At 40.8% G+C, this 20100-nt stretch overlaps 2 protein-coding genes across 2 annotated transcripts in view; both read left to right on the plus strand.

Annotated features, from left to right (window-relative positions):
• Window positions 1-8754, plus strand: part of klhl24a (kelch-like family member 24a) — a 66257-nt gene extending 57503 nt beyond the window's left edge. The window contains exons 7-8 of the mRNA XM_062987344.1: window positions 36-224; window positions 4124-8754. Coding sequence (XP_062843414.1) covers window positions 36-224; window positions 4124-4324 — 390 coding nt within the window. The 3' untranslated portion in view covers window positions 4325-8754. The remainder of the gene's footprint in view (window positions 1-35; window positions 225-4123) is intronic.
• Window positions 8755-14092: 5338 nt separating this feature from the next.
• The window catches only part of yeats2 (YEATS domain containing 2), a 63706-nt gene continuing 57698 nt past the window's right edge, over window positions 14093-20100 (plus strand). Inside the window, exons 1-3 of the mRNA XM_062987528.1 lie at window positions 14093-14215; window positions 18969-19090; window positions 19247-19344. Of these exons, the coding sequence (XP_062843598.1) occupies window positions 18991-19090; window positions 19247-19344 (198 nt within the window). The 5' untranslated portion in view covers window positions 14093-14215; window positions 18969-18990. The remainder of the gene's footprint in view (window positions 14216-18968; window positions 19091-19246; window positions 19345-20100) is intronic.

Consider the following 20100-nt stretch of genomic DNA (forward strand, 5'->3'; position numbering starts at 1 on the left):
TTTAACCCTGTCCTGTGTGCACGTGTGACCCTCAGGTGCAATGCTACGATCCGGAGGCGAACAGCTGGCTGCTTCGCTCCAGCTTTCCTATGTGTAAGCGCAACATCACAGCCGTTTCTCTGAACAGCCTGGTTTATGCTTGCGGCGGCCTCACCAAGTGCATCTACTGCTACGATCCAGTGCAGGACTTCTGGATGCCTTTGGTCAACACCTTCAGCAGACAGGTACCACACACACACACACCAGGCAACACACAGATACTGGGTCACACACATCAGTTATAACATTAAAACCACCTCCTTTTTTCTACACTCACTGTCCATTTTATCAGCCCCACTTACCATATAGAAACACTTTGTAGTTCTACAATTACTGACTGTAGTCCATCTGTTTCTCTACATACTTTTTTAGCCTGCTTTCACCCTGTTCTTCAATGGTCAGGACCCTCACAGGACCACCACAGAGTAGGTATTATTTAGGTGGTGGATGATTCTCAGCACTGCAGTGGCACTGACATGGTGGTGGGGTGTTAGTGTGTGTTGTGCTGGTATGAGTGGATCAGACACAGCAGCGCTGATGGAGTTTTGAAACACCTCACTGTCACTGCTGGACTGAGAATAGTCTACCAACCAAATATACCCAGCCAACAGCGCCCCGTGGGCAGCGTCCTGTGACCACTGATGAAGGTCTAGAAGATGACCAACTCAAACAAGCAATAGATGAGCGATCGTCTCTGACTTTACACCTACAAGGTGGACCAACTAGGTAGGAGTGTCTAATAGATTGGACAGTGAGTGGACACTGTATTTAAAAACTCCAGCAGCGCTGCTGTGTCTGATCCACTCATACCAGCACAACACACACTAACACACCACCACCATGTCAGTGTCACTGCAGTGCTGAGAATAATCCACCACCTAAATAATACCTACTCTGTGGTGGTCCTGTGGGGGTCCTGACCATTGAAGAACAGGGTGAAAGCAGGCTAAAAAAGTATGTAGAGAAACAGATGGATTACAGTCAGTAATTGTAGACCTACAAAGTGCTTCTATATGGTAAGTGGAGCTGATAAAATGGACAGTGAGTGTAGAAACAAGGAGGTGGTTTTAATGTTATGGCTGATCAGTGTGTACATATACAGGGGTTGGAGAAAATAACTGAAACACCTGTCATTTTAGTGTGGGAGGTTTCATGGCTAAATTAGACCAGTCTGGTGGCCAATCTTCATTAATTGCACATTGCACCAGTAAGAGCAGAGTGTGAAGGTTCAATTAGCAGGGTAAGAGCACAGTTTTGCTCAAAATATTGCAATGCACACAACATTATGGGTGACATACCAGAGTTCAAAAGAGGACAAATTGTTGGTGCACGTCTTGCTGGCGCATCTGTGACCAAGACAGCAAGTCTTTGTGATGTATCAAGAGCCACGGTATCCAGGGTAATGTCAGCATACCACCAAGAAGGACAAACCACATCCAACAGGATTAACTGTGGACGCAAGAGGAAGCTGTCTGAAAGGGATGTTCGGGTGCTAACCCGGATTGTATCCAAAAAACATAAAACCACGGCTGCCCAAATCACGGCAGAATTAAATGTGCACCTCGACTCTCCTGTTTCCACCAGAACTGTCCGTCGGGAGCTCCACAGGGTCAATATACACGGCCGGGCTGCTATAGCCAAACCTTTGGTCACTCGTGCCAATGCCAAACGTCGGTTTCAATGGTGCAAGGAGCGCAAATCTTGGGCTGTGGACAATGTGAAACATGTATTGTTCTCTGATGAGTCCACCTTTACTGTTTTCCCCACATCCGGGAGAGTTACGGTGTGGAGAAGCCCCAAAGAAGCGTACCACCCAGACTGTTGCATGCCCAGAGTGAAGCATGGGGGTGGATCAGTGATGGTTTGGGCTGCCATATCATGGCATTCCCTTGGCCCAATACTTGTGCTAGATGGGCCGTCACTGCCAAGGACTACCGAACCATTCTGGAGGACCATGTGCATCCAATGGCGGTGCCGTGTATCAGGATGACAATGCACCAATACACACAGCAAGACTGGTGAAAGATTGGTTTGATGAACATGAAAGTGAAGTTGAACATCTCCCATGGCCTGCACAGTCACCAGATCTAAATATTATTGAGCCACTTTGGGGTGTTTTGGAGAAGCGAGTCAGGAAATGTTTTCCTCCACCAGCATCACGTAGTGACCTGGCCACTATCCTGCAAGAAGAATGGCTTAAAATCCCTCTGACCACTGTGCAGGACTTGTATATGTCATTTCCAAGACGAATTGACGCTGTATTGGCCGTAAAGGAGGCCCTACACCATACTAATAAATTATTGTGGTCTAAAACCAGGTGTTTCAGTTATTTTGTCCAACCCCTGTATATATATATATATATATATATATACAGTGTATCACAAAAGTGAGTACACCCCTCACATTTCTGCAGATATTTAAGTATATCTTTTCATGGGACAACACTGACAAAATGACACTTTGACACAATAAAAAGTAGTCTGTGTGCAGCTTATATAACAGTGTAAATTTATTCTTCCCTCAAAATAACTCAATATACAGCCATTAATGTCTAAACCACCGGCAACAAAAGTGAGTACACCCCTTAGTGAAAGTTCCTGAAGTGTCAATATTTTGTGTGGCCACCATTATTTCCCAGAACTGCCTTAACTCTCCTGGGCATGGAGTTTACCAGAGCTTCACAGGTTGCCACTGGAATGCTTTTCCACTGCTCCATGACGACATCACGGAGCTGGCGGATATTCGAGACTTTGCGCTCCTCCACCTTCCGCTTGAGGATGCCCCAAAGATGTTCTATTGGGTTTAGGTCTGGAGACATGCTTGGCCAGTCCATCACCTTTACCCTCAGCCTCTTCAATAAAGCAGTGGTCGTCTTATAGGTGTGTTTGGGGTCATTATCATGCTGGAACACTGCCCTGCGACCCAGTTTCCGGAGGGAGGGGATCATGCTCTGCTTCAGTATTTCACAGTACATATTGGAGTTCATGTGTCCCTCAATGAAATGTAACTCCCCAACACCTGCTGCACTCATGCAGCCCCAGACCATGGCATTCCCACCACCATGCTTGACTGTAGGCATGACACACTTATCTTTGTACTCCTCACCTGATTGCCGCCACACATGCTTGAGACCATCTGAACCAAACAAATTAATCTTGGTCTCATCAGACCATAGGACATGGTTCCAGTAATCCATGTCCTTTGTTGACAGGTCTTCAGCAAACTGTTTGCGGGCTTTCTTGTGTAGAGACTTCAGAAGAGGCTTCCTTCTGGGGTGACAGCCATGCAGACCAATTTGATGTAGTGTGCGGCGTATGGTCTGAGCACTGACAGGCTGACCCCCCACCTTTTCAATCTCTGCAGCAATGCTGACAGCACTCCTGCGCCTATCTTTCAAAGACAGCAGTTGGATGTGACGCTGAGCACGTGCACTCAGCTTCTTTGGACGACCAACGCGAGGTCTGTTCTGAGTGGACCCTGCTCTTTTAAAACGCTGGATGATCTTGGCCACTGTGCTGCAGCTCAGTTTCAGGGTGTTGGCAATCTTCTTGTAGCCTTGGCCATCTTCATGTATAGCGCAACAATTCGTCTTTTAAGATCCTCAGAGAGTTCTTTGCCATGAGGTGCCATGTTGGAACTTTCAGTGACCAGTATGAGAGAGTGTGAGAGCTGTACTACTAAATTGAACACACCTGCTCCCTATGCACACCTGAGACCTAGTAACACTAACAAGTCACATGACATTTTGGAGGGAAAATGACAAGCAGTGCTCAATTTGGACATTTAGGGGTGTAGTCTTTTAGGGGTGTACTCACTTTTGTTGCCGGTGGTTTAGACATTAATGGCTGTATATTGAGTTATTTTGAGGGAAGAATAAATTTACACTGTTATATAAGCTGCACACAGACTACTTTTCATTGTGTCAAAGTGTCATTTTGTCAGTGTTGTCCCATGAAAAGATATACTTAAATATCTGCAGAAATGTGAGGGGTGTACTCACTTTTGTGATACACTGTATATATATATATATATATATATGGTTTTGACCCCTGACTAAAAGTGTTGTGTGTGTGACTGTTTTTAGGAGTGTTGCGGCATGTCCGTGTGTAACGGAAAGGTCTTCATTCTCGGTGGACGAGGTGAGAACGGCATGGCATCAGACAGCATCCTGTGCTACGACCCCGCATCCGGCATCCTGACCGGGGTGGCTGCCATGCCTCGTCCCATTTCCTGTCACGGCTGCATCACCATACATCGTTTCGATGAGAAGCTGCACCGAACCTAATAGTGCACGCACGCACGCGCACACACACACACACACACACACACACACACAAAATGGTCTGTCAGAAAGAGTATCTAGACCATTTTGTGCCTTTTGTAACAAGCCACGTTTTGTGCCTAATCATTCTGTTTCCCTTTTTTTGTTTTTTTTTTCTATTTCCTCCCTTTATCTCCTAGTCTAGTCATATCCAATTCCCGATTTTAAATTTGCTGCTGCTTGCAAAACCACCGATCATGACCCATACTGCCTCCGACATGTGTGATATCTCCAGACGCTTCTTATCACTTCCCAATGTTGGGTTCCCAAACAGAGTCCTATCGCATACAGAGAGCCACGCTACACTGGTTCCAACACTCCAAACCAACCCAGAATTGAAAAAACGGTGGGTAGCACTGTTGCATCACAGCAAGAAGGTCTTGGGTTCAGTTCCCAGGTGGAGGGTCCCCGGGTCCTTTCCGTATGGAGTTTGCATGTTCGCCCTCGGAAGCTCTGATTTCCTCCACTCCCTTCCCCCCATGATGGCCCCATGATGCCGAATCTCAAGTCAAGGTAGAAGAATATTGTGGCTGAATAACCACAGGTCCTGGGTTCGATTCTCAAATTACGTCTCCTTAGTAGAGATTGCATGTTCTCCTTCGGAAGCTCTGGTTTCCTCCCACAGTCCAAAGACATGTACATTAATTGAATTGGAGATTCAATTGAATGGAATAATTGAATCATGGGTAACCTGAAACTACCCGTCCTGTCATGAATGTAACCAAAGAGTAAAACATGACGTAAAATCCTAATAAACAGGGCACTCAGGTGGTGCGGTAAACACACTAGCACACCAGAGCTGACATTTTGAACTTGTTGTTTTGAATCTCAGCTCTACTATTCGGCAGGCTGGGTGCCTACATAAACAACGATTATGTTGTTCATACAGGGTGGGAGCCGGATGGGAATCCCTCATTACTGATGCAATTATCAAGTCAAGTCAAGTCAACTTTATTTATATAGCGCTTTTTACAATATACATTGTCTCAAAGCAACTTTACAAAATCCAGGACCAACAGATACAAAAACCCCTGTTGAGCAAGCCGAGGGCGACTGTGGCAAGGAAAAACTCCCTGAAAATTACAGGAAGAAACCTTGAGAGGAACCAGACTCAACAGGGCCCATCCTTCTTGGGTGGTCTGGAGGATACTTTAAATAAATACACGATTTACACAAATCATACAAACACAGAATTGAATGATCTAAAAGTCATACAGTGGTAATAAATAGATAAATAAACAATTAAATAATAATAGAGTTGTTATCCGCTCTAGTCTTCAATAAAGTCTGTAGTGATTTCTTGTCGTTGCAATTACTCCAGACCCGTCACATCTGACAGGAGCAGCATCTGTGACCTCTGTTTATGACCTCTGCTGGCTGACTGATCAGGGTGTGACTTTCCATACACAAAGCTGTTTCGCATATGAACTCGCCTCATGCAGGTGAAAAGATGCAGTTGGTACTGCACACGTGTTGGGAGCACGACTCTCCTAAGTCAGAGTGGAGGTCAACGTCAGTAGAGAGGAAGCATAATGCAATTGGGTAATTGGATATGCTAAAATTGGGAGAAAAGGGGGGGGGATGCATAAACAAACAAATAAATTCTAATAAACAAACAATGGAAGGCCGCTCAGATGGCGCAGCGGTAAAAACACACGCTGGAACCAGAGCTGGGATCTGGAATACATCGTATTGAATCTCAGCTTTGCCTGTCGGATGGGCTGAGCGGCCACATAAACAACGATTGGCCTGTTGTTCAGATAAGGGTGGGATATTAAAAGCCAGGTAGGGATTCTCTAATAACTAATGCAATTGTGACCTCTGCTGGCAGATTGATGGCGCCTGCACAGAGATGAGAAAAGAGTCCTCTCAGGGTGTGTCTCTCCGTACAGTGCTGATCCGCATTGCACTCGTGAAAGTGTAGGTGACAAAATGCATACAACTGCTGCCCACGTGTCGGAGGGGGTGTGGGTTTGCTTCGCTCTCTCCAATCAGAGCGGGGATCGGCATTGGTGGAGAGGAAGCATGACGCAGTCGGGCAATTGGACGCGCTAAAAAGGAGAAAAAAAATCAGCGTTTGAAGACCCCACCCACATAGTCCGGTCATCCCACCCTGGCAGACACGGTAGCCAATTAAAGTCTGCTGCAGGCACTGCCCATTATACCTGCTAGATAGCGCCCAGCTGAACGGTGGCAATGCCGAGTTTCGAACCGAGGAGTTCAGAATCTCGGCACTGGTGTGCTAGCGGAATATCATTTCTACCTATGATCATTTCTACCTATAATTTAGTTCCTACCTAGTAAAAGTCACTCTTTTTAGGTACTGATGTAAATAATATTTCATAAAAGGCACATCATTCCTGTTACTTATTATACAGTCACTGCTTATGCAGCACTTTCACTGACTGTACAGGACCATCAGCGTCATGGATCAGCTGCTTTAAGGTTTGCGGAGATGCACTCAACTTTAACTTCCTTTTTTTTTATTATAATTTTTTACATTTGCTTTAATCCAGTGTTTATTAATTAGTAGTTAATCATATAATCCTATAAATTATTGTCTCTTTATTATTGTTTTCTCATATACGATATTAAGTTTTAAGTTTTGTTGTTTTTCTTGTTTTGTATGTTATACAACCATCACTGTCAAACATTTACATTTGATACATGACATCTGCCTCTTTAATCGACACTTGATCGGTTTTTATTTACACACGTGTACAAGAGGCACATAAACTGCATGCACAGTTCTTCTCAGCACTGTATTTAGCAGTTACGGTGTTGCCACCGGCTCTGAATCAGGTGGTTTATTTGCTGTGAATCTTTTACCTTTGGTATTTTTTATTTTATTTAATTGTGTTTCTGTGCCTGTAACCGTCGTGCCTTTTTTGTATATTTTAAGGAGCCCCAGTCATGCACTTAATGTCATACAATGTATACCTTCATTAGTGCTATGATATCTCGACGTGCTTCGTGTGTGTAATTTTATTATATATTATTCGCTTCATTCGTTTTTACTTTAGCGACCTGTGAACTTGGCATAAGACAAAATGAAAAATGTTATGATTAAGTACAACCCTGAATAGCGTTATGAGTAGCTTTGTGGAGACTGACAGAATTAATTGTCTGATTGTTATAACAGTAGCGATGTGACATTGCGTCACACGAGGTTGCGTGCATACTGCACACTTGTGTACTATGCCTTGGATTTAGTACGTACTGTTTAAGTATGCGATTTCGGACGCAGCCATAGATCGATGGAAGTGTACTGGTTAAATAGAGCACCATTGTTTCAGAAAATGTGTTTTGACAATGGTGGTGAATTGCCCAGTTTGACACACTGGTATAACATGTCCTGGTTTTGGTCTGAATTGAGGTCTGGTGACTGTGTAGACCGTAGCATAGGATTTTTAATAGATTTGTATACTGATCAGACCAATAAACTTGTATTGTTTGGCAGTGTGCTCTCTCTGTAAGGGATCAAGCATTCATACCTGTACCATTCTTTTGGTGTACTCCACATTTTTTAAGATGAATGTTTTTCTTTGTCATCTCGAAGAAAGTGGACCTGCTTTCCATTTCCACGCTTGCCACAGAGCATTAATTGTATCTTTTGTATCACTTTCCTTAATGGAAACATCTGCCTTTAACATCTGTCCAACTCAAGTGCTTCTAAAACAGGTCCAGCTTGTATAGGTTGTTTTGATTGGTGCATTGTTGTTTTTAAAGAGAAATACAGTGACATTGGATGATGTAAATACCATTAAGATGTTGGTTACATCCGTCACAATCGCAGTGCCATCTACATCCTGCACGGCAGCATTCCTGACGACGAATATCCTGAAAATCAAGTGGCAGTTCGATTTCTTAATAATATGATTACATTATTTAAGCAGGAACGTGGAACGTGCTGTTGTGCCGTGGTGGTTTTGGCTGCAGGTTATCATTCTGTTGCTGATATTTAAAGAACACGGGTTCTACAGCGGCTGTGATTCTGAATAATCAACACACACCAAGCACGTTATTAGGGAAAACCTATCTGCTACATACATTTAATGTATTCAGTGGTGTACCTAATAAAGTGCTTGATGAGTGTGCACGATGATAGAATGCATAAGGTCTATTTTATTCATGTGTAAATAAAAGTGCTCTCACGTTCCGGTTACATTCTCCAGATTCCAGGATGTTTCCAAAAGTAACAAAGGTTTTAATGTCAGTCACATTAGTGGGTTTTGAATTATGTTTTATTATTATAATTTTTTACATTTACATATAGCAAATGAGTGTGTGTGTGTGTAAGAGAGAGAGAGAAAGTCTTGTTTTTTCAGCAACATTTCTGTATTTCGCTTGCAGACCTGTTAATGAAGTCTCAATAAAGGTTGTTTTTGTACGAATGGAAGCTTTTATGTCTTTATTAGCACTCGTTCAAGGAGTAGTCGCAACAACATTTGCACTAAGGTGCATTAATAACAGTTTGTAATCGACTTTACTTGTAGGGCATATACTGTATATGGCATGCCATGATTTCTGCAACTGTTCTTTTTCTCTGACTGAATTATTGGAAGAATCTACAACCCCAAATCAGAAAAAGTTGGGACAGCATGAAAAATGCAAATAATAATTAAAAAAAAAAACACAGTTTCTTACATTTACTTTAACTTTTATTTGATTTCATGTTTTGTCTGCTCAACTTCATTTCATTTATTAATAAACATCCATTCCTGCATTTCAGTCCTGCAACACATTCCAAAAAATTTGGGACAGTAAAGCATTTACCTCTTTGTAATGTTGCCATTCCTTTTCACCACACTTAAAAGACGTTTTGGCACCGAGGATACCAAGTGATTTAGTGTTTCAGCTTTTATTTTGTCTCATTCTTCCTGCAAACACGTCTTAAGATGTGCGACAGTACGGGGTCGTCGTTGTCGCATTTTTCGTTTCAAAATTCTCCACACATTCTCTATGGAAAAATGCATGAACGTTGCTGGAAAAGATGACGTCTTGGAAGGCGGCGCATGTTGCTCTAAGATCTCAATGTACTTTTCTGCATTAATGCTGCCATCACAGAAGTGTAAATGACCTTTGCCAAGGGCACTGATACAGCCCCATACCGTGACAGACCCTGGCCTTTGGACTTGTTGCTGATAACAGTCTGGATGGTCCTTTTCGTCTTTGTTGACTGTGGAATATTTAGTAGCGAGGAAATTTCACGACTGGACTTGTTGCACAGGTGGCATCCTATTACAGTACCATGCTGGAATTCACTGAGCTCCTGAGAGCGACCCATTCTTTCACAAATGTTTGCAGTCTGCATGCCTAGGTGCTTGGTTTTATACACCTGTGGCCATGGAAGTGATTGGAACACCTGAATTCAATTATTTGGATGGGTGAGTGAATACTTTTGGCAATATAGTGTATTTACTTGTATTGTAGTAAATCTAAAAGCCAGTCTGCTTGTGGCTGTGGCAGTGTTGTCATGGTATGTTTAATTAAAAAGAGTGTGGTATCAATTTTATATGTTTTGCTCATACTTCATGTTCTCTCTAATATTGGATGTTTCATCCATTGCCCAAAGTGTGAGTGCTGCTGCCTCAGTTTTTGCATGTTTTTACTATGTCTGTGTGTGTTTTGCCCAGGTACTTTAGTTTCCACTCATTGCAGCATTGCAACAGAAGGTGGCTTTACTAATTTGCCCCTAGGTGGGAATGTACTGCTATGTAACGTAATGCACTGTGATGTACTACTGTACTAGATGTAATACCCTGTTCAATGTGTATTTCTGCCTTGTATTCACTGTTCTGGATAGCGTCTGACCGACAGCACTCCTCTAAATAACATGAGATGTTTTTATGTTTATTTATGCAGGTTGAATATTATCTAAAATATGTTGCACATAGTTCAATAAAACGAGACATGCACATTTAAACCATTTTGAAATGAATGTGCTGTTCGGACATAGTGATACGTTTTTACTGAGTATATATTTGGGAATGTATCAGCATGAAATCACTGATAATGCACCATTGTGTAAAAGAAGTCTGATAAAGCAGTGTAAATTAGGCCTAAATTCCACAGTAACTATGCAGAACTGTATAATGTTACTTTGTGCATACCAGATTATCCATGTGTAACGGTGTACCTCGGATAAATTGCAGAGCAAAGCAGATGTGTGTGTTGCGTATAACACGTTTTAATTGTGAAACGGCCTTAACTATAACAGTCTAGAGGAAAGACAGTGAGCATCAGGTTGTAACCTGCCATCTGTAAACAAGCTTCAAAGAAAGAACAAAGGCTTTAATGTTGAACATCTGGATGAGGTAGAGCTGGTTTACCTCTAATCATCTGTTTAATGGCAGCATGGACAACCAAACTGTATGTATGACGTGTGTGTGTGTGTGTGTGTTGATTTTAATCTATGAACAGGTGGTGCTTGTGTGCTAGCACCTAAAGTAGACATAAGGCCTGTCACAGCTGTACAAAAAGCAAGTGAATTACCACAGACAAAAGGTTCATTTTACTCTATTGAGCTGCTGCACATCTGCAAATAAAGGATGACATGTTATATCTCTCATCCCGGCCCATACAGGTGTGAAAATGTGTGTGTTTTTGCACTTATTTGTCTTGCACTATTATTATTATTATTATTATTATTATTATTACGATTATTATTATTACTATTATTATTATTTTTATTACTATTATCATTATTACCATTATTATTATTATTATTATTACGATTATTATTATTACGATTTTTTTTTTATTACTATTATCATTATTATTACTAATTATTATTATTATTATTATTACTATTATTATTATTATTATTAATACTATTATTATTATTATTGCAATTATTATTATTATTATAACTATTATAATTATTATTATTAAAATTATTATTATTATTATTATCATTATTATTATTATTATTATTATTATTATTATTATTGGTACATTATGCTGTTCCATATTAGATACACTATAATAACAAAACTTGAAACATAGGTGACACTGTCCACAATCAAGTAAGCTTTACCACCAAATCACGATTTGTTTAAAAGAGTGCAGTGCAAGAAAGAAGCCCCTTTTACTATTTGGCATAAAGACTACTGTTATATGTGCATTTAAACTAGCCACCTTATTTAAAGAGCATAGAAAAGTAATCAACTATAGTCAATCATTATCAATAACAGTATGGAAAATGCAAATGAAATAAAAATACAGGCTGCTCAGGTGGCGCAGCGGTAACAACACACGCTGGAACACCAGAGCTGGGATCTCGAATACATCATATCGAGTCTCGGCTCTGCCTGTGGCTGGGCTGAGCAGCAGAGGGGTGGGATATTAAGCCAGATAGGGTCTTTCTCATAACTAATGCAATTACGACCTCTGGTGACCGATTGATGGCGCCTGCACAGAGACGGGAAAAGAGTGCTGTCAGGGTGTGTCTCTCAGTACACAGTGCTGATCCGCATTGCACTCGTCAAAGTGTAGGTGACAAAATGCATACGGCTGCTGCCCACGTGTTGGAGGGGGTGTGGGTTAGCTTTGTTCTCCTCAATCAGATCAGCATTGGTGAAGAGGAAGCATGACGCAGTCGGGCAATTGGACACACTAAAAGGGAGAAAAAGGGAAGAAAATGCATAAACAATATGCATGGCTGTGGAAGAAGAGGGTACAGGTATCGGACTGGCCTGCCTGCAGTCCTGACCTGTCCCCAATAGAGAATGTGTGGAGATTTTTGAAACGAAAAATGCGACAACGACGACCCCGTACTGTTGCACATCTTAAGACGTGTTTGCAGAAAGAATGGGACAACATAAAAGCTGAAACACTAAATCACTTGGTCTCCTCAGTGCCAAAACATCTTTAAAGTGTGGTGAAAAGGAGTGGCAACATTACAAAGTGGTAAATGCTTTACTGTCCCAACTTTTTTTGGAATGTGTTGCAGGCCTGAAATGCAGGAATGGATGTTTATTAATAAATGAAATGAAGTTGAGCAGATAAAACATGAAATATCTCAGGTTCATCTTGTCTGCAATCAAATAAAAGTCAAAGTAAATGTAAGAAACTCTGTGGTTTTTTTATTTTTTTATTTGCATTTTCCATGCCATCCCAACTTTTTCTGATTTGGGGTTGTAGTTTAAGTAAATGTTTTGAGACAAGTTGATTACTATAACTAATTTCCAAAGGTCAGTGGAAGCTCAGTGGTTAAAGTACTAGACTAGTTATCAGGAGGTTGCTGGATCAGGCAGTTTAAACAGCCTCCCCACCCCAAGTTGCCACTGTTGGACCCTTGAGAAAGGCCCTTAATCCTCAATTGCTCAAATTGTATTCAGTCATAATTGTAAGTCGCTTTGGATAAAAGTGTCTGCCAAATGCAGCAAATACAAATAATGGTTACGGTATGTAACATAATAAATTAAAACAAAAGTAAGTAAATATACACTAATTCCTAATTTGAGTTGGGACAAAGGCAGTGTAAGACTGAAAAGTATGTTATATAATTAGAACCACCAGTTCTGGAACGTTTCACAGATAAACAAGTGAATGGGTAACATGATATGGTTTCACAGGGTTTGGAAACTATGATGGGGTTCAGGATGTTCTCTCTGTGTCTGCATGTTTTTACCTCACAAAACAGGCCAAAGATGGAAGATAGGATAGGATAGGATATCCTTTATTTGTCATATATACATATACAGATGTACAGTACAATAATATTCTTTCTTCACATATCCCAGCTTGTTTGGAAGCTGGGGTCAGAGCGCAGGGTCAGCCATCGTACGGCGCCCCTGGAGCAGACAGGGTTAAGGGCCTTGCTCAAGGACCCAACAGTGGCTGTATAGCAGAGCCTGGATTTGAACCGTCACTCTTCTGGTTGATAGCCCAAAGCTCTACCCACTAGGTCCTGCTTTAAGGAAGGGCTGCTTTAAACTGTCCCTGGGTGGAAGTTAAGTGAGCACGTAAGTAAATGTGTAGTTAGAAATCATGTGTGCTCCTGGGTTCGATCCCCAGGTGGGTCGGTCCGGGTACTTTCTGTGTGGAGTTTGCATGTTCTCCCTGTGTCTGAGGTCTGCGTGGGTTTCCTCCGGGAGCTCCGGTTTCCTCCCACAGTCCAAAAAGATGCAGTCAGGTTAATTGGAGACACTGAATTGCCCTATATGAATATGTGTGTGTGTGTGTGTGTGTGTGTGTGTGTGTGTGTGTGTGTGTGTGTGTGTCTGCCCTGCGATGGACTGGCGCCCTGTCCAGGGTGTTACTGTGTGCCTTGTGCCCATTGAAAAGCCTTGGATTGAATAAGTGGTTAAGAAAGTGAGTGAGTGTGTGATGCCCTGAGATAGACTGGCCATCAGGCCAGATTGATTCCGTCCTTGTATACAGTATTTACAGGTAGCATTTCTAACGTGAATTATGCGTTTATAACTGTTTTAATTTAATTAACCCATTATTAATGCCCTGAATTTGATTTAAATGTAGAAATGTATGTAACAATTTAACGAACGTTAATAAACATTAATAAACACAGTCTGTTCTTCAAGTTCCAAACATTGTGTCAGAGCGGCCTCTACTGGACTGTTAGTAAAACTACAAGGCCTAATTCTCCTTGCTGTTAGCTCATATGGAACATTGGTTACTGTTAGCCTGTAGTTTAGCAAGCGTCAATACAGACCATTATAAATAAATATTATTTATATCATTTCTTACTGTACGACAGGCTATGGACTAAAACTAAACAGTGAATTAAAAATGCAGCACAGTCTGAGTTTACTGCGTGTTTTGTGAAGAAGCTGCTACATCATTTCTGAGCGCTTTGCTACAGCCGTTCTGTACTGTGCTGTATTAATACAGGTATGTGCAATACACCTATTTACGACTTCCATAATAAATAAAGCTTAAATTAATTTTAATAATCTCTACGGTTACAGTTTGTGTAATGAAATTAGGTTAAATATGTATTATGCTTTTTTATTTTTATTTTTTTACAGCAACCTGGACTAATGTGTTTTGTTACACGTTACTGCATTGTTATTAGCCAAAAGCTAACCAGTGGCTATGCTAAGGCCTCACTATCACCGAGCTTTCCTAAAATAAGAGTCCGCATTTGGTGCTTTTTTTTTCCGGCTCTACCTATGCTAAGCTAACTCTCCAAAGCTGCGTTTACAAATAAACGGTCATTTTAAACTTTCACGGTCGCTTTTATAATGCGTCAAAGTATTTTAAATTGTGTTTAAAATGCATTTGGAAATATTATAGTTGTTAAATTTATAGTACCTTATTGCAGTACTTAGCAATTATGGCGAGTTTATGTTATTTATTTATAATTTAATAAATATTAGCTTGTGGAATCTGTTTACTGACAGTTGGTATCTTGGACAGTTTGTTTGGCCAACATGCATGTGTAGCATGTTGTTGCTGCATTAAATGTGCACTTGTTAGTGTGTTATTATTATTATTATTATTATTATTATTATTGATATTATATAATATTATATGTGGAAATATATATGGAAAATCAATTAGAATTTTTTAAACAGTGTAATTAAGTCAAGTGTTTCGTCCACCTTAAAACAATACCTGAGGTGTTGATGTTTAAACAGTAGATCCTTGACTTACGAACTTAATTGGTTCTGAAGGGCTGTTCTTAAGTCAAAATGTTCGTTAGTTAAACCTATTTTTTCCATAAGAAATAATGTAAACAGAATTAATCTGTGCCAGACCTCCCAAACCACCCCCTTACCTAACCCTTCTAATGTCTTAAATGGTCTTTTTTGTTATAAATAGAAGTATATTTTCCCTTAATCTTAAATTATAGAATAGACATTCCTGTAATAAACAACAATACACAGTAGTACCGTACTGTACATAAAACACACATCACATTTCAGTACAGTACGTGTGCTGTACCATACACCATAATACATTTCCTTTTTTTTAATAAAATGTGTCTACCAGAAACAACAAAACTCTCATATTTCTCTATTATTTCCTTCATTATTTCAATAGTATTGTATTTTGTAGGTGTAATTGCACGAAAGGAAGAATACTTTACTGAGCCGATTGCCTTCTTCTCTCTCACTCACTGTCCCCTTACTGTCTGATACACAGTGACAGCTACTGGCAGGAGTAATTATACAACAACAAATGTAATAGATTTATTTATTTTCACACCACTGCACTTTTTTTTTGCACCTTCTTTGGGGACATTTTAATATTTAATTTGACAAAATATAAAGAAAACACAGAAAAAACACTGTCCGCTGTCCGAATGTTCGCTCCCTGTATATGTATATACAGTGTATCACAAAAGTGAGTACACCCCTCACATTTCTGCAAATATTTTATTATATCTTTTCATGGGACAACACTATAGAAATAAAACTTGGATATAACTTAGAGTAGTCAGTGTACAACTTGTATAGCAGTGTAGATTTACTGTCTTCTGAAAATAACTCAACACACAGCCATTAATGTCTAAATAGCTGCAACATAAGTGAGTACACCCCACAGTGAACATGTCCAAATTGTGCCCAAAGTGTCAATATTTTGTGTGACCACAATTATTATCCAGCACTGCCTTAACCCTCCTGGGCATGGAATTCACCAGAGCTGCACAGGTTGCTACTGGAATCCTCTTCCACTCCTCCATGATGACATCACGGAGCTGGTGGATGTTGGACACCTTGAACTCCTCCACCTTCCACTTGAGGATGCGCCACAGGTGCTCAATTGGGTTTAGTCCATCACCTTTACCTTCAGCTTCCTCAGCAAGGCAGTTGTCATCTTGGAGGTTGTGTTTGGGGTCGTTATCCTGTTGGAAAACTGCCATGAGGCCCAGTTTTCGAAGGGAGGGGATCATGCTCTGTTTCAGAATGTCACAGTACATGTTGGAATTCATGTTTCTCTCAATGAACTGCAGCTCCCCAGTGCCAGCAACACTCATGCAGCCCAAGACCATGATGCTACCACCACCATGCTTGACTGTAGGCAAGATACAGTTGTCTTGGTTCTTCTCACCAGGGCGCCGCCACACATGCTGGACACCATCTGAGCCAAACAAGTTTATCTTGGTCTCGTCAGACCACAGGGCATTCCAGTAATCCATGTTCTTGGACTGCTTGTCTTCAGCAAACTGTTTGCGGGCTTTCTTGTGCGTCAGCTTCCTTCTGGGATGACGACCATGCAGACCGAGTTGATGCAGTGTGCGGCGTATGGTCTGAGCACTGACAGGCTGACCTCCCACGTCTTCAACCTCTGCAGCAATGCTGGCAGCACTCATGTGTCTATTTTTTAAAACCAACCTCTGGATATGACGCAGAACACGTGGACTCAACTTCTTTGGTCGACCCTGGCGAAGCCTGTTCCGAGTGGAACCTGTCCTGGAAAACCGCTGTATGACCTTGGCCACCATGCTGTAGCTCAGTTTCAGGGTGTTAGCAATCTTCTTATAGCCCAGGCCATCTTTGTGGAGAGCAACAATTCTATTTCTCACATCCTCAGAGAGTTCTTTGCCATGAGGTGCCATGTTGAATATCCAGTGGCCAGTATGAGAGAATTGTACCCAAAACACCAAATTTAACAGCCCTGCTCCCCATTTACACCTGGGACCTTGACACATGACACCAGGGAGGGACAACGACACATTTGGGCACAATTTGGACATGTTCACTGTGGGGTGTACTCACTTATGTTGCCAGCTATTTAGACATTAATGGCTGTGTGTTGAGTTATTTTCAGAAGACAGTAAATCTACACTGCTATACAAGCTGTACACTGACTACTCTAAGTTATATCCAAGTTTCATGTCTATAGTGTTGTCCCATGAAAAGATATAATAAAATATTTGCAGAAATGTGAGGGGTGTACTCACTTTTGTGATACACTGTATATGTATATACATATGTATATACATATATATATACGACCGTGCCTATCCTGTCAGACTTGTAAATAGAAATCACAGGAGTGATGTGAATTCAGCATGTTTGTGGCATTAATCACGAATGTTTAAAGTTGAATGGTTTTAGTGTTTTATTTAGTGTTCTTTTGCACAGATTTTAAATGGAAAGTCATGTCAGAAAGCATTAAAAATGTGACAAACACCTCAGGGGAAAACGTAATATTAACGTAACGGAAAGCTTTGCCTTTGTTCTCTAACCTTTCTGCATTTATTTTATATTTATATTTATATTTTATATAGGCTGAAATGGTAGCCTAGTGGTTAGAACTTTGAGCTATTAATTGAAAGGGTTGAAATCCTGGCTCTGCCACGCAGCCACTGTTGGGCCCTTGAGCGAGGCCCTTAACCCTCTTGGCTCCAGGGGTTAATTCAGGGTTTTTTCGAACGTTAATTAAAAATCACAAACTTGAATCTCTTATTCACAAATGTATTAAGACCCTTGTGTGTTGAACTCAATTGGAGTCCACCTGTTGCAGTTCGACCGGTGCACTAGATAGTGAATTAGACAATTGGTTTATGTTCCCTACACAGTGCACTAGATTGTATATCAGATCACAGATTTATGTTCCCTACATAGTGCACTAGATAGTATTTTAGATATGAATTTATGTTCCCTACGTAGTGCACTAGATAGTGAATTAGACAATTGGTTTATGTTCCCTACACAGTGCACTAGATTGTATATCAGATCACAGATTTATGTTCCCTACGTAGTGCACTAGAAAGTATAACTAGATGATGATTTGTGTTCCTTACATAGTGCACTAGATAGTATTTTAGATATGAATTTATGTTCCCTACGTAGTGCACTACATAGTGAATTAGACAATTGGTTTATGTTCCCTACACAGTGCACTAGATTGTATATCAGATCACAGATTTATGTTCCCTACATAGTGCACTAGATAGTGTATTAGATAACACATTCATGTTCACTACATAGTGCACTAGAAAGTATAACTAGATAATGATTTGTGTTCCTTACATAGTGCACTAGATAGTGTATTACATAATTAATTATGTTCCCTACATAGTGCACTAAATTGTATATCAGATAACGGATTTATGTCCCCTACCTAGTGCACTAGATAGTATATTAGACAATTGATTTATGTTCCCTACACAGTGCGCTAGATTGTATATCAGATAACAGATTTAATACGCGATCGGGGAAGAAAGTCTGTGTTGCCTGAGTGCACGTGTGTGTGTGTGTGTGTGTGTGTGTCGCTCTTGGCCGCTCATTCTAGATTCCGGGAGATTTTATCTGACTTGCGGGCATCAGGGAGCCGCTATGTATATGCGGGAGACTCCCGGAACTTCCGGGAGACTTGGGATGTCTGTCTTTGGTGACTTTCGTTGTAGCATTTTAGCAACCAGTCACATAAAAAAAGAACAGAAAATTTTCAAATCTTGTGATAGTGTCAGAGTACATTGTACCATTTACAGACTTTGTAGAGACTTTTCTGATGACTTAACATATCAGTATTGTAACTTAAAGAAAAATGAAAACAATTGGTCCAATGTTTCTGCAGTTCACCTTGTAGCAGCCACAGTTTACTTTAAAATCAGCACAAGCGTTTAAAATTGAATGAACGATGTAATTTGTGTATGTCAACACAAAGTGATTTAATTCTTACTCTGTAGTCTTTCAGATCAGCCTATCAGGATGTCTGGAATTAAACGGAAATTGGAGGATAATGATCCGGATTACGAGGAGATAGCTCTGGTGCAGCAGAGCAAGAGGAGCAAAGTTCTTGAACAGAATGGTAAACCTTTCCTTTATTTTACAGTGCACATACAGAGCTGTACAGTACGAGGAGCAGAACAGTGTCTACATCAATGTCACTTTGTTTGCCCTGGTATTCTTAGCCTGTTTCCTGACCATGAAGTTACTTGGTAGTGACTTTTTTTTTTTTTTCCAGCTTGTGATGCTACAGTACAAAAGATCGAAGTAATCATCAGAGACCAGTTTGCTATGGAGATGAAGAACAAGGAGCATGAGATCGACGTCATCGGCCAGGTAAGAAGCTGATTTGTTTTAACCTGTTGGCAAGCTTGCTAGCTTGCATTGCTGCTTAATTATCCAGTGTTGATAATTGCTCACGCTCTGTTCAACCATAATTGCAGTTTCTTTCCAGTTTCTTTTTTTCTTTCTATCCAGCTGTTTTATATTAAAAGGGTGTGATCATGTTCTAAGGATTTTAAGTTAACTGGTGGCCATTGTCATGCACTCAAAATAGATGGGACATGCAATAGCTGACTCTTCTAAAAGTTGCCTTCCCATACTATTGTGTGAAAATATGACATGCATTTAGTTAATGCTGTGCAGTGAAAATGTTGTTTTCAGGGCCAGGTGAACTTTGATACACCCAGCAACAATCAGATAAACAAAACCCAACTCTGGCCTGGCCAGTCATTGAAGGAAGAAAGGCCAGACAGGACTGCACCAGCGACTCCTACTTTCTAGTGGAGACGTCGACTAGGCTCTTAGAATCCACTGTTGTCAAGTTCAAATCTCAGCTGTGCTGTTGACCGGCTGGGTGCCCACATGAACAGGATTGGCTGCGGTCTCTTACTTATTTAATATAGTGATGTGTGATTCTCTGTATGCGACACTGCTTTTTTTATTTTATTTTCTATTTTCTCCAACCTTTTCCCCCCAATTTTCTCCCCTAATCTAGTCGTGTCCAATTACCCTGATTGCATCCTCCATTCATTCAACCCTCCACCGCTGACCGAGGACGCTTCTCAACTGACACACGCCCCCTCCGACACA

This window comes from Trichomycterus rosablanca, chromosome 25, assembly GCF_030014385.1.
Source record: "Trichomycterus rosablanca isolate fTriRos1 chromosome 25, fTriRos1.hap1, whole genome shotgun sequence".
NCBI classification, from domain to species: Eukaryota; Metazoa; Chordata; class Actinopteri; order Siluriformes; family Trichomycteridae; genus Trichomycterus; species Trichomycterus rosablanca.